Raw genomic sequence first — 25944 nt, 5'->3', positions numbered from 1 at the left:
GTGTATTGTTGATGCGCTAGACTGGCTTGTTTTTCCGGGTTATTTTTCACGAAGCTGTTTATTGTTAAACATATTTTTTTTTTACTGTTTTGGGCGTTTTTCACTTTTGCCTAAATAACAATTCTCTGCTCTGCTGCACCTGACTTCGCTACCAGACACACACATTCTGACAGCCTGGCTATACGTCACAGAGCTGTGCATGTTATCTACATAGACCTCCGACACAGCAGGAAAATAGTGTCTTGTCATTCTGCTACAGCCCCAGCGGTTCAGTCCCACCCCTCTACACAGAGAGCAGGGCCCTGTTCAAATACTGTTAACATGCATTCTTCCTACATTCACTGATATCTATGAGACTAGATGATCCCTTGTCAGACCAGTGATAGAAGTAGTAAAACAGGCCCCAGACCTGTGCTATTGTAGCAGGTAAATCAGGGTGTCTCCTATATCCACGCTGAGGCCATTGTCTGTCATGAGGACCTTCCGGTTGGCCAGGCTGATGCTGAAGGAAGACTTGTCAGAGATGGGCAGCTTACCCTGCTCCTCCCTCCCCAGGTTGGGCACCTGGCGAGGCCCCAGGACAGGGTCCTCAAAGCACATCAGCTCCACTTTGGACAGGTCTGCATGGGGACAGAGGGAACATGTAGGAGGTCAGGCACCACGGTTACATTGCAGGGTTAAACAACAACAACCTTGTAGATGCCTCACTTCAGTCAGGTCTGCAGGACATAACAGGGGACGTGTGTTGAACTGCAGCCTAAAACAACATCATTCTGCTAATTGTATGATCAAAAGTTACTGTGTGAAAACTAAGAGCAGAGTACTCATCTAAATGACTACTAGACACAAACTATTTGTACATCTTAAATACAACCCTCAGTAAAACTAACTTTTACATTTAACTAAGGGAATGGCAATAGGCCAAGGCAGGCAATTAAAAAAATATGATCAAATATGGTTCAATTATACGCTATCAATAGGAAAGCATTGAAGTCGCAAGGTCTTTAGGAGATTAGAAGTATACCTTTAATTAGTCTGATGGCTTTGGATAGTCTGCAGATGATGTCGTCTCTGCTGTGGCCCTGTCAGATGTTGATGGTGATGGTAAAGAGACCGTTGGATGGATGGGGGTTGACCAGGAACACTGCCACACCAAGCTGGGAGACACACACACAGCTCACTGGTCTGAACTATACTCATAATTCATAAAGTGTTCAAATCATTTCACAGACAGACATACATGTTGTCATAAATAATATGTCGTGTCAAGTGTCAAGTTATTATTTATCATCGCTTTCAAAATGTTTAAGTAAACATTTAACATGGACTGATTGAACACGTTTAGTGGTATCAATGTTTTCAAGATAAAATCATGAATAATAAAGAGGTCTCTCTGGAAACTATGTTGCTCTTACTATAATTATTCTAATAGCATCTAAAATGTCCTGTCTATTTCTCTGTGTGGGGGGCTGATCAAGCAGAAAGACAAACTAGTGAAACAACCGACAGGCGCGTCTTTGTGGCAGAATGGCAGCTCAAACAAGAGGATGTGTCTGTCCGTCTTCCTCGGATCTGAAGACACTGAACGGTTTCCCAAGGCAACAGTCCTCCTTTATTGTGTCATCTCTCTGATGCGAACACAGCATCTATCTGATCAAGCTGGGGAGAAGAAGAAGAAGAAGAAGAAGAAGAAGAAGGAGGAGGAAGAGTAGGAGGAGATGTAGGACAGGGAGGAGAGGGAGGAGAGGGAGAGAGAGATAGGGAGAAAGATTGAGGGAGAAACCATTAACACAGTAGTTTAATATTTGATAGGGCCAGTGTGACATGCAGAGTGTTTGGAGCGTTGTGAATTCATACTGTGGGGAACAGGGGAGATGGTTGGCATTAGCCTGAAATCCTCATGCGATTGGTGCTGCTGAAAAGTTACCCACATTACACATTCAAGGCAACTGTTGTTGTTTCAGTATAATTAAGACTGGTTAGAGAGGGTATTAGAAACTAGATACAGTTAGTTAGACAGGCCTGGTGTGCCAGCAAATGCCCCAAATAAACATCACAGGCTGGCTGAATCACTATGGTCGCTATGGGAGTTATGTAAGGGATAATCAACAAGGGTCTATGCGTTCTATGGTAAATAATGAACGACGTGGAAAGTGTGTTCCAAGATGTTTTAGCAGAGTGCCGCCAACCTTCCATGGAGTTGCATTATTTTCCAGAGAAAGCATAGAGCCATGGTATAATATTACAGAACTAATAACATAGGTGAGATGAATAAAACACATTGGGCTGTATAGATGGACAATAGTGCTCTTAAACAGATAGAAAACAGCTAGATTCAACTCTGGAGGTGGAGGACAAACTGAAAGTCAAACTGAAAACAGTCAATTGGGAGAAGGGATGTAAAAAAAAGAAACGCTTGATAGATGTTTCAGAGATTACCAGGGGGCGGAGTTAAGAGAATGAATGGCAGGTTGTAGAGCCTATCCTTCACAACTCATTCCATGAAACATGCATAGCTCGGAGAAAGTGAGGGAAGAGTGTTTGGTGTAGCTACCTCCAGAGAGTTTGTCAAACTATGTTCTCCAGGAGCACTGCACCCGGCCATTCAGGTCAGAGTGTTCTCATCGTCTGTAGGAAGAAGACGTGCATTTCTCAGGACTTTTTATTGCCGACATTAACACCAATGTCTGAATGTGGTGCGGGGGGCTGTATGGCTGTATGGCTGTTGCTATTCTCATTCATGCTAGATTTGCCAATACTGCTCTGCTTATTGTTTATCTATGTAGTATTATTCCATACTGCCATAAGCGTTATTATTCCATTAGTTGCACAAGTAGGTCATTTCTTTTCTCTCTTTTGCACAGAAGTATCTCTACTTGTACATCATCATCGGCACATCTACAGTATCACTCCAGTGTTAATGCTAAATTGTAATTATTTCGCCTCTATGGCCTATTTATTGCCTTACCTCCCTACTCTTACAACATTTGCACACCCTGTACATAGATTTTTCTATTGTGTTATTGACTGTATGTTTGTTTATCCCATGTGGAAACTGTGTTGTTGTTTTTGACGCAGTGCTTTGCTTTATCTTGGCCAGGTCACAGTTGTAAATGAGAATTTGCTCTCAACTGGCCTACCAGGTTAAATAAAGGAGAAATAAAATGTAAAAAATGAATTGTTGTATTGGTAAACATAGTATTTTGCATGCACACGCTACCACAGTGTTTTCCATAGTGGCTTTTATTAAGGTGTTTTATTGGGCTGCCATGTGCAAGCTTCTAGAGTCATACCAGAGGGTTCTTGGAGCTTGCTCATACGACCCTGTGGTGCCAAGACATTTCTGATAAGAGCTCACAGCCTGGCAGAAAGAGGGTGTCATAAATATTGACCCTTTGTCAATCCAAGTAATTTGTTTAACTCTCTCTCCAAGAGGTGAATGTTTAAGTATATCTTAATATTGATGCTGTGTTTATAGCCCTTTATAGAATTGTTGTAATTGTAATGCCATTTGTCATTTATTAATGTACATATATGTATATTTCATATTGATAACCCTTGCTGTTTAAATGTGTGCATATATTTTCCTTATAGAACCACAACAATAAGATTTCCAAGTAATTCGGATTACCAAAATCATACAAACATCTTCAAATGGAAACAACTGTGTCTGTGTGTGTGGTAGTGACTTTCAGCACCATAGTGGGCTAAACCAAACCAATAACTATATAGTGGGGGAGGGCATTCACAGCCGACCACTCAGACGGGTGAGGGCATTCACAGCCGACCGCTCAGACGGGTGAGGGCATTCACAGCCGACCGCTCAGACGGATGAGGGCATTCACAGCCGACCTCTCAGACGGGTGAGGGCATTCACAGCCGACTGCTCAGACGGGTGAGGGCATTCACAGCCGACCGCTCAGACGGGTGAGGGCATTCACAGCCGACCGCTCAGACGGGTGAGGGCATTCACAGCCGACCTCTCAGACGGGTGAGGGCATTCACAGCCGACCGCTCAGACGGGTGGGGGCATTCACAGCCGACCGCTCAGACGGGTGAGGGCATTCACAGCCGACCGCTCAGACGGGTGGGGGCATTCCAACGTTTTTACATGGTCTTTCTAGCCGGATTTAGAGACCATTAGTTTTTACATGGTCCGCCACTTCTCCTGATTTAGAGACCAACAGTTTTTACACACACACACATTGGCCTAAGAGCCTTCATGTTCACAGCTATTTAGATTGGACCTATACAGTAGGGTTTTACAGTCCCAACACAGGCAATAATCTGGCTTGGAATATATTGTTTGTTGGATATTTGATCACTTTGATGCAGTCATACCTCTAGCAATACCCATGCTAAGCTCTGAACCACTGAGAAAGGCTATCCAATATTGATCACTGTGGTGCTGGCCCGGTAGTGAATATGGGTCGCGATGGCCAGGTAGTGAATGTGGGTCGTGATGGCCCGGTTGTGAATATGGGTTGTGCTGGGCCGGTAGTGAATATGGGTCGTGCTGGCCCGGTTGTGAATATGGGTTGTGCTGGCCCGGTAGTGAATATGGGTTGTGCTGGCCCGGTAGTGAATATGGGTTGTGCTGGCCAGGTAGTGAATATGGACTGTAGAAATACAAGTGATCTAATGACGGAAACAATGTCCTCAATGTGCTTACCAACTGTACAGAGCCGTACATGTTTTTCAAAAGAATGCAGAGAGCCTAGCAGAGGTCAGCCAAGGGTTGTGTTATAGTGAGGCCCTGGCCCCCACCACAGAGACAGACCAGGGCCCTGGGGGGTGGAGAGGGGCCAACTCTCCTGTCCTCAGCCTCACCTTGATCACTGTAAGGAACAGAATACCTCTCTCCATCTGTTTCTAGAGCTCCGGCAGGGCACCCAGCTCCATGGCAATGACCTTGGTATCAGGCAGAGTGCCCTTCTTGCTCTGAGAACACACATCCAGGGAAGAACAACACCCCCCCCCCCCCCCCACACACACACACACACACACATACACACACACTACACATGGGAGTGTCAGTCTATCATCAGGGGGATTCCAGGCCGTCAGCAGCATAGCAACTTTCTCTGCCTGTGGGCGGATCACAGCTCACAGTAGGGTCTCTATATTCTGTAGCCACTCCTCCCCAAAACAACAGGAGGGACAAGCTGAAATACAGATACGTTTCAGAACCATCTATTTCTGTGTCTCAAATGGCACTCTATTCCCAAGCTGCATTTATTGACCAATCCGATCAGCTCTTTAGTCAATAATTGGGCAAAATAAGCACAGCAATAAATTCAGCCATTGTGCACTACTTTCGACCCGAGCCCTATGGCACCCTATTGCCTATATAGTGCTATTTGGGACATAGAGTCAAGTTCATAGGCTCACTCGGTCTTCCCGGTCTGATTCCCAACCAAGCAGATTCATGGGGGTTAGTACTTGCCTTGTAGTGTTTTCCCAGCAGAGAGAAGGCATTGTGCTGCCAGGAGGGGTACGTCTTCTACTGCACCACGTAGATGGTGCAGTAGAAGGGCTTGGCCGGGGGTTTCACGTCACCCTTCTGTAAAGGGAGGGAGGGAGACGGAGTAACAGACAGAGAAACAGACAGACAATAGAGAGATCAGTCAGTCTGCAGCCTGCTAGCACAGCAGTAGTGTTAGCCTGGCTGCGATGCTCATCAGAGGAGGAAGTCCTGACCCAGCCAGACGTCCATTAGCACCTGGGCTAACATGACATGACTGAGAAATGTCACTCTCTAGTTAATGCTGCCAAGTCTACTGTGTTATATAAGATCCTAAACCTATCTGGAGGATGAGTATTCATTGTCCCCCCTCTAAGAGCTACTGTGTGAACTAGTCTCAGTGCCAAGTGGAGCCGGGCATCCGTGAACTCATTTAACATGACAGCTGTCGACTCTCTTCTAGTTACCACACGGGACACTGCCGCCACGTTCATTTTTCTCTCTTCTCAGAGTAGTAGAGGGTGTGTGAGCCATACATTAAAGATGCTGTCTAGTCCCTATGGCAGAAAGCTACAGCTAGGCTAATGGTCTGTAAATAGGTCTCTTTGAAGAAGAGCTGTTTTCACTGACTGTTACCAACTATCCTACTCATAGGGGATGTGTTATAGCCGTGTCTATGTTTTCTATGGAACAAAATCATTTCTCTTTACTCCATCCAAAAAATATAGACAGTGACTGAAGAGCCATCTGTCGAGGCTGGTAGAATACAGCTTCACGTTGTCAATACACTCCTCGCCATAGAATTACATATGGAACCATCTATGGAGATGTACACAAGATAGGCTACAAGATCAGAGTAGTATTTTAACTTCTATCTAGGACCCCAGCCACTTGACTGAGAACTCATTGGTCTCTGTGTGTGATAAGGTGCGTCTCGGTGGTGAGAGGTGTAGGAGTCAGGCGCAGGAGAGCAGGGATTTCTGAGAAGCGTGTTTAATATGTATACATAGTCCACCAATACAAAATTGGCCCAGATGAATATCCAAACTACGCTCTCGACAGTTCCGACACTACATACACGTACGTAAAGTACGTAAAGTACGTAAATGCGAAAACAATAAACAACATAGAATACCGAACGCAAATACCCACAAGCTTAATCCTGCACGAATTAAGGCAGGTAACAGGTGCCCTATATACACACAGAAATAAACGCAATTGAAACCAGGTGTGAAAAGGAACACAGACAAAACAACCAGAAAAGGAAAAAGGATCGGTGGTGGCTAGTAAACCGCCGAGCGACGCCCGAACAGGGAGAGGAGTTACCTTTGGTAGAAGTCGTGACACTGTGACAACATTAGAATGCAATGAGACCTAAATGTCACCATTGGGTAATTACTGTACAACTTAGTGACATATGTCTGTATCCAAGGCTGCTTGGTATTGTCAGGGTTTAATGAAGAGACTTGTTTTCTGGCTCACTGTGCTGTGTGAAAGGGAAAGGATTCCGCAGGACCATTATGTCCCATCTAACCATTAAGCTATTCATCAACATTGACCACAAAGGTACATTTCAAACTTAGTTCAGCTCCATTAACCCTTTATACTCGTGGGGAATTGGCCTACATGGATAGAGCTCATTTGAAATGTTTCTTACAGAAGAAATATGAAAAGCATTTGCACAACTGTGGTAGCAATTGAAAGGGAACAGTTTGGAGATTATGATGAAATTATCAGACCAAAGTTTAGGACACAGAAGTTCACCTGACAGAAGACTGAATCCAAACAAGACACTGTTGATTTGGTGTGCATTTTACATTTATTGTACTTTTCGCCAGCATTTGTTGATAACGAAATCAGAAAATACTCTGGATACATTCAGTAACATGATAAGAATATTCCTGGAAGTCTCCCGGGTGGCGCAGTGGTGTAAGGCTGATTCTGGGTTCGGGCCCAGGCTCTGTCTCAGCCGGCCGCGACCGGGAGGCCCATGGGGAGGCTCACAATTGACCCGGCGTCATACGGGTTAGGCAGGGTTTGTCCGGCAGGAATATCCTAGTCTGATCGCGCACTAGTTACTCCTGTGGCGGGCCGGGTGCAGTGCACGCTGACCAGGTCACCAGGTGTACGGTGTTTCCTCTGACACATTGATGCGGCTGGCTTCCGGATTGGATGGGCATTGTGTCAAGAAGCAGTGTGGCTTGGTTGGGTTGTGTTTCGGAGGACGCATGGATCTCGACCTTCGCCTCTTCCGAGTCCGTACGGGAGTCATAGCAATGAGACAAGACTAAAACTAACCAATTGGATACCATGAAATTGAAAAGAAAAAAGGGGGATAAAAATAAAAATAAATATCCTGGAAAATGTGGTTTAGGTGCAACATAAGACAAAAAATTACAAGGGTTTGATTGAGAGGACTACTGGTGTCTCCAAGGGGCCACACACCTCTCCAAAGTGTGCACAGCTCCTAAGTAATTTCACTGCACTTTTATGACTCAAAGAAGAGTCTTCAACTGCAGTTGAAGTCGGAAGTTTACACACACCTAACCCAAATACATTTAAATTAAGTTTTTCACAATTCCTGACATTTAATCCAAGTAAACATTCCCTGTCTTAGGTCAGTTAGGATCACCACTTTATTTTAAGAATGTGAAATGTCAGATTAATAATAGAGAGAATGATTTATTTCAGCTTTAATTTCCTTCATCACATTCCCAGTGGGTCAGAAGTTTACATACACTCAATTAGTATTTGGTAGCATTGCTTTTAAATTGTTTAACTTGGGTCAAACGTTTCGAGTAGCCTTTCACGAGCTTCCCAAAATAAGTTAGGTGACTTTTGGCCCATTTCTCCTGACAGAGCTGGTGTAACTGAGTCTGGTTTGTAGGCATCCTTGCTTGCACACGCTTTTTCAGATCTGCCCACAAATGTTCAATAGGATTGAGGTCAGGGCTTTGTGATGGCCACTCCAATACCTTGGCATTGTTGTCCTTAAGCCATTTTGCCACAACTTTGGAAGTATGTTTGGGGTCAATGTCCATTTGGAAGACCCATTTGAGACCAAGCTTTAACTGATGTCTTGAGATTTTGCTTCAATATATCCACATAATTTTCCCTCCTCATGGTGCCATCTATTTTGTGAAGTGCATCAGTCCCTCATGCAGCAAAGCACCCCCACAACATGATGCTGCCACTCCCATGCTTCACGGTTGGGATGATGTTCTTCTGCTTGCAAGCTCCCCCTTTTTCCTCCAAACATAACGATGGTCATTATGGCCAAACAATTCTATTTTTGTTTCATCAGCACAGAGGACAAAAAGTACGATCTTTGTCCCCGTGTGCAGTTGCAAACCGTAGTCTGGCTTTTTAATGGCGGTTTTGGAGCAGTGGCTTCTTCCATGCTCAGCGGCCTTTAAGGTTATGTCGATATGGGACTCGTTTACCTGTGGATATAGAAACTTTTGTACCCTGTTTCTTCCAGCAACTTCACAAGGTCCTTTGCTGTTATTATGGGATTGATTTGCACTCTTTGCACCAAAGTATGTTCATCTATAGGAGACAAAACGCGTCTCCTTCCTGAGCGGTATGACGGCTGTGTGGTCCCATGGTGTTCATACTTGCGTACTATTGTTTGTACAGATGAACGTGCATTTGGAAATTGCTCCCAAGGATGAACCAGGCTTGTGGAGGTCTACAATTTATTTTCTGAGGTCTTTGCTGATATATTTAGATTTTCCCATGATGTCAAGCAAAAAGGCACTGAGATTGAAGGAAGGCCTTGAAATACATCCACAGGTACACCCCCAATGGACTCAAATGATGTCAATTCGTCTATCAGAAGCTTCTAAAGACATGACATAATTTTATGGAATTTTCCAAGCTTTTAAAAGGCATAGTCAACTTAGTGTATGTACATTTCTGACCCACTGGAATTGTGATACAGTGAATTCTAAGTGAAATAATCTGTCTGTAAACAGTTGTTGGAAGAATGACTTGTGTCATGCACGAAGTAGATGTCCTAACCTAACCGGCAAAACTATAGTTTGATAGCAAGAAGTTTGTGGAGTGGTTGATAAACGGGTTTTAACTTATTCAGAAGAGGATACTTTTTTCTCAATTTCCGCCTGACTGATGTGCCCAAAGTAAACTGCCTGTTGCTCAGGCACTGAAGCTGGGATATGCACATAATTGGTACCATTGGAAAGAAAACATTCACACTCAGTAGTTTGCGGAAATTATAAAATAATTTAGGAGACTATAACACGATAGATATGGTAGGAGAAAATCCAAAGAAAAATCAGCCAGAATTTATTTTGAGAGAGAGCCCATGCTCTTACAATGGAGTAAGACGAGTAAGAATAATGAGTTTTAGTACAATGACATCTGCTTGGAAATTCGTGTGACCACTCACAATGAAGACAACGCGCACCTGCTAATATCGCTTTCCTATTGACATACTTATTTCCATATGAAAAATTATAGTTTGACTACCTTTTAGGGTATTTGAGGATTAATTAGAAACATATTTTAACTTGTTGAAACAAAGTTTAGGGGTAGATTTTCGGACGCCTATCTTGTCACGTTGAATGAGTGGATCCCTGAAATCGATGGCGTCAAATAAAAATACTTTTTGTGATATAAAGAAGGATTTTATCTAACAAAATGACACTATATGTTATAGCTGGGACCCTGTGGATGACAAATCAAAGGAAGATTTTCAAAAAGTAAGTGAATATTTAATCTCTATTTGTGAATTTATGAAACCTTTGCCGGTGGAAAAATATTTTGATGTGGGGTGCCATCCTCAAACAATCGCATGGCATGTTTTCGCTGTAAAGCCTACTGTAAATCGCACAGTGCGGTTAGATTAACAAGAATTTAAGCTTTCAACCGATATAAGTCACTTATATTTAGCTAAATGTTTAATATCCATAATTATTATGATTATTTATTTGAATTGCGCGCTCTCCAGCTTCACAAGAAGTTGTCCCGCTAGCGGGACGCCTTTTTAATGACTCCAACCTAAGTGTATGTAAACTTCTGACTTCAACTGTATAAGCTTCTATTGTGAGCTCTCCTAGCTGTGCCATTGGGGAACTAGAGAAAGCACACGTATAGATTTTCTGAACACAACCCTGCATCCCCGTCATCACACAATTAATGTTGTTCATGCCAGTTATTCCCAAACTGGGGTACGCAATGCCGTCGGGGGGTAAGCTAAATAAAAATGTGATTCACATTTAAAAAAGTACCAGCAGTACAACACCTGCAACTGTCGACGACACAAGTTGTTCTGCTTCCACGAGCATATCCAATGCTAGCATGGATACTGACAGTTGTGAATCTGATGCAGCCGAAGAGCTACTGCCCACTTACCCGGAAAAGCACCGAACAACAGACAGGGACGTTGGACCATCGAAAAGGCGCAAATATGATGAGAACTACATTGATTTGTGGTTCACTTATATTGGGAGTAGTGCATTTCCTCTGCCACAGAGTGTTATATGTGCAAAAGTACTATCTCACATCTCGATGAAACCTTTACTCTTGGACAGACATTTAGAAACAAAACATGCCAATTTGAAAAATAAGCCACAGGAGTTTTTTGAGCGAGAATTAAGAAGACTTTCGAATTGTAAGACATGTATGAAAGCAACAGATACCATTAATAAGAAGGGGCTAGAAGCGTTGTATATGGTGAGCTACCGAGTGGCTAGGACAGACAAGCCCCATACTATTGTGGAGGACTTCATTCTTCCTGCTGCCGCGATATGGCTGGAACAATGCTGGGGGAAAAGGCCAAAAAAACTATATAGACAATGACTTCATCAAACAACACTGTTTCACAATGCATCAGTGACATGGCAGGAGATGTTTTGAAACAATTACTGCATCACATACAAGCCAATGAATTCTATGCGTTACAGCTGGATGAGTCAACAGACATGGCAGAACTGGCACAGCTCCTGGCATACCTCCGTTACGTTTATGGGTGGTCAATTAAGGAAGACATCCTGTTCTGCAAACCACTGGAAACCAGGACAACAGGAGAGGATATTTTTAAAGTACTGGACTTTGGTAGTCAAGATGTGTTGGTATCTGTACTGATGGCGCAAAAGCCATGACAGGGGTGACATAGTGGAGTGGTAATGTGCAAGCAGTTGCTCCCGACACCACTTGGGTACACTGCAGCATCCACCTAGAGGCTCTTGCTGCCAAGGAAATGCCTGACAGCTTGAAAGACGTTTTGGACACTACAATGAAAATGGTTAACTTTGTTAATTGAAGCAAGGCCCCTGAACTCTCGTGTATTTTCTGCACTATGCAATGATATGGACAGTGACCATGTAAAGCTTTTACAACATACAGAAGTGCGCTGGTTATCAAGGGGAAAAGTATTGACAAGTTTTTTTAAATTGAGAGACGAGCTTAAAGTTTTCTTTACTGATCATCATTTTTACTTGCCTGACTGCTTGCATGATGACGAGTTTCTTACACAACTGGCCTGTCTGGGTGATGTTTTTTCTCGCCTGAATGATCTGAATCTAGGATTACAGGGACTCTCCACAACTATATTCAATGTGAGGTGCAAAATTAAAGCTAGGATTAAGAAGTTGCAAGGACAACACACAAGTCTTTCCATCATTGTATGATTTGTTTGTGTGCAAATGAACTCAAGCTTACGGACAATGTCAAATGTGATATAGCGAAGGACCTGAGTAAGTTGGGAGTGCAATTACACAGGTACTTTCCCGAAATGGATGACACAAACAACTGGATTCGTTATCTCTTTCATGCCCTGCCTCCAGTCCACATAACGATATCTGAACAAAAGAGCCTCATCGAAATTGCAACAAGCGGTTATGTGAAAATTGAATTTAATCAGAAGCCACTGCCAGATTTCTGAATTGGGCTGCGCTCAGAGTATCCTGCCTTGGCAAATCACGCTGTTAAGACACTGATGACCTCTGCAACCACGTACCTATGTGAGAGTGGATTCTCAGCCCTCACTAGCATGAAAACTAAATACAGGCACAGACTGCTTGTGGAAAATGATTTAAGACTGAGACTCTCTCCAATACAACCTAACATTGCAGAGTTATGTGCATCCTTTCAAGCACACCCTTCTCATTAACCTGTGGTGAGTTATTCACAATTTTCGATGAACAAGTAAAGTTTAATATGTAAGACGGTTAAATAAAGAGGAAAATTATTTATTATTTTTATATTATTATTTATGCCCTGGTCCTATAAGATCTCTTTGTCACTTCCCACGAGTAAGGTTGTGACAAAAACCACACTCATTCTTATGAGTGTGAGATGTTGTTACCTACCCTCACCACCTGGGGGGCGGCCCGTCAGGAAGTCCAGTGCAACTGGGTACTGGACATCCTGACAGGCCGCCCCCAGGTGGTGAGGGTAGGTAACATCATCTCCACCCCGCTGATCCTCAACACTGGGGCCCCACAAGGGTGCGTTCTGAGCCCTCTCCTGTACTCCCTGTTCACCCATGACTGCGTGGCCGTGCACGCCTCCAACTCAATCATCAAGTTTGCAGACGACACTACAGTGGTAGGCTTGATTGCCAACAACGACGAGACGGCCTACAGGGAGGAGGTGAGGGCACTTGGAGTGTGGTGTCAGGAAAGTAACCTTACACTGAACGTCATCAAAACAAAGGAGATGATCGTGGACTTCAGGAAACAGCAGAGGGAGCACCCCCCTATCCACATCGACGGGACAGTAGTGGAGAAGGTAGTAAGTTTAAGTTCCCCGGCGTACACATCACGGACAAACTGAATTGGTCCACCCACACAGACAGCATGGTGAAGAAGGCGCAGCAGTGCCTCTTCAACCTCAGGAGGCTGAAGAAATTTGGCTTGTCACCTTAAACATTCACAAACTTTTACAGATGCACAATCGAGAGCATCCTGTCGGGCTGTATCACCGCCTGGTACGGCAACCGCACCGCCCACAACCGTAAGGCTCTCCAGAGGGTAGTGAGGTCTGCACAACGCATCACCTGGGGCAAACTACCTGCCCTCCAGGACACCTACACCACCCGATGTCACAGGTAGGCCATAAAGATCATCAAAGATAACAACCACCCGAGCCACTGCCTGTTCACCCCGCTATCATCCAGAAGGCGAGGTCAGTACAGGTGCATCAAAGCAGGGCCCGAGAGACTGAAAAACAGCTTCTATCTCAAGGCCATCAGACTGTTAAACAGCCACCACTAACATTGAGTGGCTGCTGCCAACACACTGACTCAACTCCAGCCACTTTAATAATGGAAAAATTGATGTAAAAAATGTATCACTAGCCACTTTAAACCTACATTACTCATCTCATATGTATAGTATATACTGTACTCTATACCATCTACTGCATCTTGCCATCTTTATGTAATACATGTATCACTAGCCACTTTAAACTATGCCACTTTTATATGTTTACATACCCTACATTACTCATCTCATGTATATACTGTACTCGATACCATCTACTGCATCTTGCCTATACCATCTCTCATTCATATATTTGTATGTACATATTCTTCATCCCTTTAAACTTGTGTGTATAAGGTAGTTTTTGTGAAATTGGTAGGTTAGATTACTCGTTGGTTATTACTGCATTGTCGGAACTAGAAGCACAAGCATTTCGCTACACTTGCATTACCATCTGCTAACCATGTGTATGTGACATATAAAATTTGATTTGATTTGATAAATGTATCATATAGTGTGTGTGTGGCAGTCTTACAGTGATAACAAAAAACAATATTTGAGAGTGCGCTGACCCTGGTGCAAGAGGGGGTACGCAGCTGGAGGTTGAATGTTTGAAGGGGTATGGGACAATAAAAAGTTTGGGAACCACTGGTTTATGCAATCCAAAAAGGGTCCATTACAGATCACAATCTGGGTCAGGTGGGCAACATGTGAAAGACTGTTCTATTGCCAACATGACTAGCTAAGTTATAAAGTACAATATTTCACTATTAGGCTTTCACAATGCAATTCATTATTCACTTCATTACTTTCCATAGAAAAGAGTTATGAGTGCAGTCAAGTGGATGTGATGTGGCAAAACAGACAAAGATAGTCTGATTCTGTTCAGAACAACCCAGGGTGATGAGCTGATTCTGTTCAGAACAACCCAGGGTGATGAGCTGATTCTGTTCAGAACAACCCAGAGTGATGAGCTGATTCTGTTCAGAACAACCCAGGGTGTTGAGCTGATTCTGTTCATAACAACCCAGGGTGATGAGCAGATTCTGTTCAGAACAACCCAGGGTGATGAGCAGATTCTGTTCAGCACAACCCAGGGTGATGAGCTGATTCTGTTCATAACAACCCAGGGTGATGAGCTGATTCTGTTCAGAACAACCCAGGGTGATGAGCTGATTCTGTTCAGAACAACCCAGGGTGATGAGCAGATTCTGTTCAGAACAACCCAGGGTGATGAGCAGATTCTGTTCAGCACAACCCAGGGTGATGAGCTGATTCTGTTCATAACAACCCAGGGTGATGAGCTGATTCTGTTCATAACAACCCAGGGTGATGAGCTGATTCTGTTCAGAACAACCCAGGGTGATGAGCTGATTCTGTTCATAACAACCCAGGGTGATGAGCTGATTCTGTTCATAACAACCCAGGGTGATGAGCTGATTCTGTTCAGAACAACCCAGGGTGATGAGCTGATTCTGTTCATAACAACCCAGGGTGATGAGCTGATTCTGTTCAGAACAACCCAGGGTGATGAGCTGATTCTGTTCAGAACAACCCAGGGTGATGAGCTGATTCTGTTCAGAACAACCCAGGGTGATGAGCTGATTCTGTTCAGAACAACCCAGGGTGATGAGCTGATTCTGTTCATAACAACCCAGGGTGATGAGCTGATTCTGTTCAGAACAACCCAGGGTGATGAGCTGATTCTGTTCAGAACAACCCAGGGTGATGAGCTGATTCTGTTCAGAACAACCCAGGGTGATGAGCTGATTCTGTTCAGAACAACCCAGGGTGATGAGCTGATTCTGTTCAGAACAACCCAGGGTGATGAGCTGATTCTGTTCAGAACAACCCAGGGTGATGAGCTGATTCTGTTCATAACAACCCAGGGTGATGAGCTGATTCTGTTCAGAACAACCCAGGGTGATGAGCTGATTCTGTTCAGAACAACCCAGGGTGATGAGCTGATTCTGTTCAGAACAACCCAGGGTGATGAGCTGATTCTGTTCAGAACAACCCAGGGTGATGAGCTGATTCTGTTCAGAACAACCCAGGGTGATGAGCTGATTCTGTTCAGAACAACCCAGGGTGATGAGCTGATTCTGTTCAGAACAACCCAGGGTGATGAGCTGATTCTGTTCAGAACAACCCAGGGTGATGAGCTGATTCTGTTCAGAACAACCCAGGGTGATGAGCTGATTCTGTTCAGAACAACCCAGGGTGATGAGCTGATTCTGTTCAGAACAACCCAGGGTGATGAGCTGATTCTGTTCAGAACAACCCAGGGTGATGAGCTGATTCTGTTCAGAACAACCCAGGGTGATGAGCTGATTCTGTTCAGAACAACCCAGGGTGATGAGCTGATTCTGTTCAGAACAACCCAGGGTGATGAGCTGATTCTGTTCAGAACAACCCAGGGTGATGAGCTGATTCTGTTCAGAACAACCCAGGGTGATGAGCTGATTCTGTTCAGAACAACCCAGGGTGATGAGCTGATTCTGTTCAGAACAACCCAGGGTGATGAGCTGATTCTGTTCAGAACAACCCAGGGTGATGAGCTGATTCTGTTCAGAACAACCCAGGGTGATGAGCTGATTCTGTTCAGAACAACCCAGGGTGATGAGCTGATTCTGTTCATAACAACCCAGGGTGATGAGCTGATTCTGTTCAGAACAACCCAGGGTGATGAGCTGATTCTGTTCAGAACAACCCAGGGTGATGAGCTGATTCTGTTCAGAACAACCCAGGGTGATGAGCTGATTCTGTTCAGAACAACCCAGGGTGATGAGCTGATTCTGTTCAGAACAACCCAGGGTGATGAGCTGATTCTGTTCAGAACAACCCAGGGTGATGAGCTGATTCTGTTCAGAACAACCCAGGGTGATGAGCTGATTCTGTTCAGAACAACCCAGGGTGATGAGCTGATTCTGTTCAGAACAACCCAGGGTGATGAGCTGATTCTGTTCAGAACAACCCAGGGTGATGAGCAGATTCTGTTCAGAACAACCCAGGGTGATGAGCTGATTCTGTTCAGAACAACCCAGGGTGATGAGCTGATTCTGTTCAGAACAACCCAGGGTGATGAGCTGATTCTGTTCAGAACAACCCAGGGTGATGAGCTGATTCTGTTCAGAACAACCCAGGGTGATGAGCTGATTCTGTTCAGAACAACCCAGGGTGATGAGCTGATTCTGTTCAGAACAACCCAGGGTGATGAGCTGATTCTGTTCAGAACAACCCAGGGTACGACGCCATGTCATCTTGTAAATGTACATCAAACATAGTGATCATTCACGTTGCCATTGCATATGACATGAGTTTTATGATATGGAAATGTGAAGTGAACAATTGGACTCACAGGTGTTTGGGTTGCTTGTATGATATCAAATAGTTATTTATTATAATCCTCAATGTCTCATCTTTCAAAATACATTGAGTCCTCTTAATTTAAAGCATTTCCCTCACTCAGAAAACAAAATGCAAAAGTTGCCCAATTAATGGGAGGGTTGGGGGCAACTTCTTGTCGCGCAAGATGCTCAAGTTCAGAGCGGCTCTCAGTCAAAACCCATACAGAGCTGTGAAGTGTAGAGCCATAGCTCTGACGTCATCTATAGCATGTTACTGTACAGCCACTGAGTTACAATTTAGGCGTTTATCAGTGCCCAAATCTGCCATTTTCAACACGTATACGAGTACGAGTGTAAAGGACTACAGCACTTGCACATTAAGATGAACCTCTCTTGGGTAGGGGGCAGTATTTTCACGTCCGGATGAAAAGCGTGCCCAAAGTAAACTGCCTGTTACTCAGGTCCAGAAGCTAGGATATGCATATAATTGATAGATTTGGATAAACACTCTAAAGTTTCTAAAACTGTTAAAATCATGTCTGTGAGTATAACACAACTGATATGGCAGGCAAAACCCAGAGGACAAAAACATTTCAGCCTACCACTATTTTCAATGGCTGTCACTTGTATTATAAATCCTCCCAAGTTCGGGTTTAAAAGGCCATGTTCTGTTATAATCTCCACCCAGTACAGCCAGAAGAAGATTGGCCATGTTCTGTTATAATCTCCACCCGGCACAGCCAGAAGAGGACTGGCCATGTTCTGTTATAATCTCCACCCGGTACAGCCAGAAGAGGACTGGCCATGTTCTGTTATAATCTCCACCCGGTACAGCCAGAAGAAGATTGACCATGTTCTGTTATAATCTCCACCCGGCACAGCCAGAAGAAGATTGGCCATGTTCTGTTATAATCTCCACCTGGTACAGCCAGAAGAAGATTGGCCATGTTCTGTTATAATCTCCACACGGCACAGCCAGAAGAGGACTGGCCATGTTCTGTTATAATCTCTACCCGGCACAGCCAGAAGAGGACTGGCCACCCCTCATAGCCTGGTTCCTCTCTAGGTTTCTTCCTAGGTTTTGGCCTTTCTAGGGAGTTTTTCCTAGCCAACGTGCATCAACACTTGCATTGCTTGCTGTTTGGTGTTTTAGGCTGGGTTTCTGTACAGCACTTTGAGATATCAGCTGATGTACGAAGGGCTATATAAATACATTTGATTTGATTTGATTTTGATTCTCCTTGATGGAGATAAATTTGTGGGAGCTTGGATGATGATTCCACACTCTGTTAGATTAAATTATCTCATTGGACATTGCAAACTACCTGGCAAAAGCTGGCCCTGTCCTCAGGTTGTTCTGATTGACTATCATCTCCTTGAAACACTCCACCCAGGTGTAGAGGTGCAGGACGCCAGCATCGGCCATGGCATCCACAAAGTTAACGTCTTCCACTGTGTCCTCTGGACATCCATGGGCAAGGACACAGACAACATGGTAAGGCTGTGTTTAACACTCAGGACACTCAACATGGTAAGTATGTGTTTTACACTCAGGACACACAACATGGTAAGGCTGTGTTTAACACTCAGGACACACACAACATGGTAAGGCTGTGTTTAACACTCAGGACACTCAACATGGTAAGGCTGTGCTTAACACTCAGGACACACACAACATGGTAAGGCTGTGCTTAACACTCAGGACACACACAACATGGTAAGGCTGTGCTTAACACTCAGGACACACACACACACACGCACACCATATTACAGTGGCACTAGTAGAAACAAAGCACTTTGACACTAAAAGCAGAATTTTTGCAATTAGTATAATGATGCATAATGACAGCCTTACATAATCCCTCCTCCATCCCCCCTCCTGTCTTCTACAAAAGTATGTGAAGAGAACAGTGCATTTAGGCAGTCCCACTTCTTCATAAATAACCAGAAGGAAGCAATCAGCCAGAGGAATGGCATCAAATCAGCATGACTAATTTACTACCACCACTCTGGGCCAGACCATGGTGTTTATTTCTACTCTCCAAGTAGGAAGAGGTGGTCGGAAGGAATGCAGGAAACGCTATCTCAATGCTCTGCTACCCCTTCCAATTCTATTTCTGTTTCTCAAATAAAGCAAACCCACCCTTCCATCAGAGGAGAAATAGCAGGAAACTTTTAGCCATCAAGAAGTAAAGAATGACTAATTGATTATGCTAATAACTTCTGGAGAAAAGGCCTGTAAAATAATGACTGTTCCTCTCATAAAGCTTCCTAGTAGTTAGGAGATGTTGAGTTAAGAGACTGGAAGGCTTATAGGGCCCTACTTACCGTTAGCAGAGAACTTGGAGATGGCGATACTCAGAATGAAGATGTTGCCATCTGATGAATATGACAAAGACTGTCAGTAGGATCGCACACAAACACACACACACACACACACACACACACACACACACACACAGCATTTGTGCATGACACTTGGCGTCAAACACAAAGGTCCCATGATGCCAGAGCAGGCGACAGAGAAATTTCAGTGCATCGGTGACTTGTTTGTAGTTAACAAAACCTCTTTCAGAGAAGGGAAAACATGCCTTTTCAGAGTTGAGTAACAGCTGACCATTCACCCGGACTGCCTGCAGCCATTTTCTGCTGTGTACACAAAGATAATCTCCTTCAAAACATGAGAATCTCCAGAGGGGTTGTCTTCCCATCCGTACCATCTGCACAGTGCCTTATCCCATACAGTAACTGGTTACACCCTGCAGTAATTAGGCTTATCCTGACAATCCTTTCAAATAATAGAGGTATGGAACTGCATAATTATTCTACACTTGTAAGGACACCAGCTGTATCTAATGTATGTGGACATTAGTCTTATAGTATGACAAGAATAGGACGTACAAGTTCACCCAAAACTGCATAAATTAGAAAAGACAAACAAACCACTTCGAGGTATCTTTAATATACAGCACTCGCACCCATTTCATCATTAAATGAAGGCTCAAATAACTCAATCAATACAGCATTATAGCAAAACAACATCAATATAGCAAAACAAAATTCCCATAAAGCCCAAATAGCTTGTATCCCTGTAGCAGCCCTAGCACCGTAGAGAGGCAGGCCCGGCAGACAGGCAGGTGGCCAGGCTGGGGGTTCATCTCACCTGGCATTGGGCCACACGGCCATGTGGTTGTACAGGTGGTTGGGCACCAGGTCATTCCCAGACACACGGGCATCCATGGGTACAAGTACTCAAACCCCCTCCTCAGCCTCTGCAGGTTTTCTTTGGGGATCTCCATCTTCGGGGAAGAGAGAGCTCTTAAAGAAGATGAAGTCCCACACCTCCCTGCTCATCTGTTCTGGCCTGACAGACAGGGAGAGACAGGGAGACAGAGAGAGCACAGACACAGAGACTCAGATTGTAAAGTGGCTCCACTATATATATCCATAACCAACTATTGGGATTTAAAAAGCTCTGGCACACTGCTTTCTTCCTCTTCCACAAAATAAGGTTGAAGTCGGAAGTTTACATACACTTAGGTTGGAGTCATTAAAAATTGTTTTTCAACCATTCCACAAATTTCTTGTTAACGAACTATAGTTTTGGCAAGTCGGTTAGGACATCTACTTTGTGCATGACACAAGTAATTTTTTCAACAATTGTTTACAGACAGATTATTTCACTTATAATTCACTGCATCACAATTCCAGTGGGTCAGAAGTTGACATACACTAAGTTGACTGTGCCTATAAACAGCTTGGAAAATTCCAGAAAATTATATAATGGCTTTAGACGTTTCTGACTGGCTAATTGACATAATTTCAGTCAATTGGATGCGTACCTATGGATATATTTCAAGGCCTACCTTCAAACTCAGTGCCTTTTTGCTTGACATCATGGGAAAATCAAAAGAAATCAGCCAAGACCTCAGAAAAATAATTGTAGACCTCCACACGTCTGGTTCATTCTTGGGAGCATCTCCCAAACACCTGAAGGTACCACGTTCATCTGTACAAACAATAGTACGCAAGTATAAACACCATGGGACCACGCAGCCGTCATATGTTCAGGAAGGAGATGCTTTCTGTCTCCTAGAGATGAACATACTTCGGGGGGAAAAGTGCATATCAATCCCAGAACAACAGCAAAGGACCTTGTGAAGATGCTGGAGGAAACAGGTACAAAAGTATCTATATCCACAGTAAAAGAAGTCCTATATCAACACAACCTGAAAGGCCGCTCAGCAAGGAAGAAGCCACTGCTCCAAAACCGCCATAAAAAAAAGCCAGACTACGGTTTGCAACTGCACATGGGGACAAAGACTGTACTTTTTGGAGAAACGTCCTCTGGTCTGATGAAACAAAAATATAATTGTTTGGCCATAATGACCATTGTTATGTTTGGAGGAAAAAGGGGAAGGCTTGCAAGCCGAAGAACATCATCCCAACCGTGAAGCACGTGGGTGGCAGCATCATGTTGTGGGGGTGCTTTGCTGCAGGAGGGACTGGAGAACTTCACAAAATAGATGGCATCATGAGGTAGGATATAGTGGATATAATGAAGCAATATCTCAAGACATCAGTCAGGCAGGAAGTTAAAGCTTGGTCGCAAATCGCTCTTCCAGATGGACAATGACCCCAAGCATACTTCCAAAGTGGCAAAATGGCTTAAGGACAACAAAGTCAACGTATTGGAGTGGCCATCACAAAGCCCTGACCTCAATCCTATAGAAAAGGTGTGGGCGGAACTGAAAAAGTGTGTGCGAGCAAGGAGGCCTACAAACCTGACTCAGTTACACCAGCTCTGTCAGGAGGAATGGGCCAAAATTCACCCAACTTATTGTGGGAAGCTTGTGGAAGGCTACCCGAAACGTTTTACCCACGTTAATCAATTTAAAGGCAATACTACCAAATACTAATTGAGTGTATGTCAACCTCTGACCCACTGGGAATGTAATAAAATAAATAAAAGCTGAAATAAATCATTTTTCTATTATTCTGACATTTCACATTCTTAAAATAAAGTGGTGATCCTAACTGACCTAAGACAGGGAATCTCTACTAGGATTAAATGTCAGGAATTGTGAAAAACTGAGTTTAAATCTATTTGGCTAAGGTGTATGTAAACTTCCGACTTCAACTGTATATACATGTGCAAAATAGTACATTATAATCATATCTCTAACCATTACATTACAAACTTTCTCTATTGCAATAATGTGTTGAAAAGGTCATATTAGGGAGTTATAAAGCCCTCAGTCTGCATCTACAGAAGCCTATTCCCAATAAATGAAATGACCATGTGAGAGTAGAGAGTGGGGCATACTTGATCCCTTGAGACGACGGTCCCTGTCCGTTGAGCACTCCCCCTGGAGGAAGTGAGCCACGGTGTCGTAGGCCATGTAAATGGTCGAGTCAGACAGGGACTCGATTAGCCACTGCTGGTCCCATGGCAACCTTGTTCCTATAGCAACAAGCACACCGGACAAAAAAAAAGACCAAGAAAGAAAAACAATCAACCACCTTCTAGTGTGAACGGTAAGGGATATGCTTATCATATAATTACTGTGGTTTTACACGCTGGGTCCTCCATTGAAATGGAAAACTGATCATTAAGCATGTGAAACATGTTTCCTTCCTGTAGTTTGGCACATTATCTACTAAAACATGCTTCCTTATTTTGGGTATTTTGCCTCCAAGCTAATTTTACACCATCCCAAAATTCCCCAATGCCTCTGGTCTCAAAAGATGTGTTCTCGGACGTGAGAGGTTATGTTCTGGAACCATTACAAGCCCCCATCTCATTGTCATCTAATTATTAGAGATATACACATGGTTTTGCACACACCATGCGTCATGTCCGTAATGGTCATGTGACGTGAAATGTATATATTTTGGGATGTGAACACTCAGTGTGTTTGACCTGACGAAGTTCCGTTTTGGGCCCAGAGTTTAGTCAGACTGTATGTTACTAGTAGAACTAGGCCCAGAGTTTAGTCAGACTGTATGTTACTGGTAGAACTAGGCCCAGAGTTTTAGTCAGACTGTATGTTATAGGTAGAACTAGGCCCAGAGTTTAGTCAGACTGTATGTTACTGGTAGAACTGGGCCCAGAGTTTAGTCAGACTGTCTGTTACTGGTAAAACTGGCCAAGAGTTTAGTCAGACAGTATGTTACTGGTAGAACTGGGCCAAGAGTTTAGTCAGACTGTATGTTACTGGTAGAACTGGGCCAAGAGTTTAGTCAGACTGTATGTTACTGGTAGAACTGGGCCCAGAGTTTAGTCAGACTGTATGTTACTGGTAGAACTGGCCAAGAGTTTAGTCAGACTGTATGTTACTGGTAGAACTGGGCCCAGAGTTTAGTCAGACTGTATGTTACTGGTATAACTGGCCAAGAGTTTAGTCAGACAGTATGTTACTGGTAGAACTGGGCCAAGAGTTTAGTCAGACTGTATGTTACTGGTAGAACTGGGCCCAGAGTTTAGTCAGACTGTATGTTACTGGTAGAACTGGCCAAGAGTTTAGTCAGACTGTATGTTACTGGTAGAACTGGGCCCAGAGTTTAGTCAGACTGTATGTTACTGGTGTAACTGGGCCCAGAGTTTAGTCAGACTGTATGTTACTGGTAGAACTGGCCAAGAGTTTAGTCAGACTGTATGTTACTGGTAGAACTACGCCAAGAGTTGTCAGGTCACATGGTCAGTAAAAATCCTGGCCCTGCACAGGATATGCTTTGCTGTGACACCAAACTAACTCCACTGATTCTGTCCCATGTCCCCTGTCCAAAATAACTCCACTGATCCTGTCCCATGTCCCATGTTCAAACTACCTCCACTGATCCTGCCCCATGACCAAACTAAATCCACTGATTCTGTCCCAAGTCCCCTGTCCAAACTAACTCCACTGATCCTGTCCCATGTCCCCTGTCCAAACTTACTCCACTGATCCTGTCCCATGTCCCCTGTCCAAACTAACTCCACTGATCCTGCCCTATGACCAAACTAAATCCACTGATCCTGCCCCATGTCCCCTGTCCAAACTAACTCCACTGATCCTGCCCCATGACCAAACTAAATCCACTGATCCTGTCCCCTGTCCAAACTAACTCCACTGATCCTGTCCCATGTCCCCTGTCCAAACTAACTCCACTGATCCTGTCCCATGTCCCCTGTCCAAACTAACTCCACTGATCCTGTCCCCTGTCCAAACTAACTCCACTGATCCTGTCCCCTGTCCAAGGTAACTCCATTGATCCTGTCCCATGTCCCCTGTCCAAACTAACTCCACTGATCCTGTCCCCTGTCCAAACTAACTCCACTGATCCTGCCCCATGTGCCTGTCCCCCTCCTTACCCAGGGCATAGGTACGAGAACATGCGTGCTCCTGGAGCCAGTTCAGAGTGGCCTCAAAGTTCTTCCTGGTCTCATCACAGAACCTAAAGAGTGTGTGGTCACAGCAAACAGACCACATCAACAACTGTAGCAAACAGCCCACATCAACAACTGTAGCAAACAGCCCACGTCAACAACCGTAGCAAACAGCCCACGTCAACAACCGTAGCAAACAGCCCACGTCAACAACCACAGCAAAGAGCCCACGTCAACAACAGTAGCAAACAGCCCACGTCAACAACCGTAGCAAACAGCCCACGTCAACAACCGTAGCAAACAGCCCACGTCAACAACCGTAGCAAACAGCCCACGTCAACAACAGTAGCAAAGAGCCCACGTCAACAACAGTAGCAAAGAGCCCATGTCAACAACCGTAGCAAACAGCCCACGTCAACAACCGTAGCAAACAGCCCACGTCAACAACCGTAGCAAAGAGCCCACGTCAACAACAGTAGCAAAGAGCCCATGTCAGCAATCACAGCAAACAGCCCACAGTGTAAACAAACAATATAGTTAAAAAGCATAAACATGAACACAATAAATATAGATTGGTGTCGTATCTGTGGCAGCGTGAGAAGCATGAGCATAGGTGAAGGAGTCCCAGTGCAGCACCATGGACAGCAGCACTCAGTTCAGCACTGCGGAAGACTGCACTACGGTCAAAACCAGGCCAGTCGAAGACAGCTCCACAACTCCTCTCACCCAACACACATGGTACAAGATTACTAATCAGCACACCTGCAAGGCATTCCTTAATCAACTGACTGGCACAAGAGCGCAGGCTGGACCTCACTCAGCTGGAGCAGTTAGGAAGACAGCCAGCCTACTCACACTGTGTTTTCGCTCTCCTGCCACAGATTCTGCCAGTGAGGCCACATCGCCGCAAGAGGCTACAGGTGGCCGCCATGTTTAACCACCCTCTTAGCTTGAACGTCTTGTGGACAAGAACTCCAGAGACACTGAAAGCTAGAGTAAAAGCTTATGAACCTTGAACTCTGTTGTTGTGTGTTTACTCCTTTTCCACTTGTGTAGTCGGGCACTCCCCACTCTTCCCGACAGTATCAAATAATGGATTTCAACCAGGGTACCTTCTCCTCCATCATTGTCTTCTGGATGGGTTTATTGACGTCCTGCAATTTTTCGGCCCTTCTAGCCTTCAACCTGCATGATCTGAGAAAAGAAGACAGTTCATTACAAACTATGTTGTTGACTTTTTAAAAATATTATTCTAGGTTGTTGTATAGGTCTGCTGCACCTCTGTAGCCATAGCTGTCCTACGAGGATAAATAAAGTGGTATTGTATTACATGTATGCATAGTTGAGATGTTATGTGTAGCCATTAGGACTCACTCCTTCATAGAAGCCCTCGAGGTAGACCCTTTTCTTGGCCTCTGCCAGCTTCTCAAGGTCATTCTGGCTCGGGATCGTCAACTGGTCACAGAACTGGAGGAGCCGACAGGTTCCCATAGCCAGGGATCTCAATGATGGGCAGATGGAGTAGAGCAGCGTGAG

General features: G+C 44.3%; 1 protein-coding gene across 1 annotated transcript in view; it reads right to left on the bottom strand.

Moving 5' to 3' along the window:
- Nucleotides 1-73: 73 nt before the first annotated feature.
- lars1b (leucyl-tRNA synthetase 1b) overlaps nt 74-25944 on the bottom strand; it is a 30304-nt gene continuing 4433 nt past the window's right edge. Inside the window, 19 exon segments of the mRNA XM_036934554.1 lie at nt 74-620; nt 1025-1157; nt 1542-1626; nt 1628-1659; nt 2555-2591; nt 18365-18500; nt 19368-19418; nt 19456-19688; nt 20203-20278; nt 20281-20344; nt 20346-20403; nt 22366-22411; nt 22414-22503; nt 24394-24476; nt 25264-25292; nt 25521-25565; nt 25567-25602; nt 25783-25872; nt 25874-25929. Coding sequence (XP_036790449.1) covers nt 415-620; nt 1025-1157; nt 1542-1626; nt 1628-1659; nt 2555-2591; nt 18365-18500; nt 19368-19418; nt 19456-19688; nt 20203-20278; nt 20281-20344; nt 20346-20403; nt 22366-22411; nt 22414-22503; nt 24394-24476; nt 25264-25292; nt 25521-25565; nt 25567-25602; nt 25783-25872; nt 25874-25929 — 1586 coding nt within the window. The 3' untranslated portion in view covers nt 74-414.

The sequence above is a fragment of the Oncorhynchus mykiss genome, chromosome 10, assembly GCF_013265735.2.
Source record: "Oncorhynchus mykiss isolate Arlee chromosome 10, USDA_OmykA_1.1, whole genome shotgun sequence".
Lineage (NCBI taxonomy): Eukaryota > Metazoa > Chordata > Actinopteri > Salmoniformes > Salmonidae > Oncorhynchus > Oncorhynchus mykiss.
The sequence above is the reverse complement of the archived record's forward strand: the minus strand, read 5'-3'. Positions and strand labels throughout refer to the sequence as shown.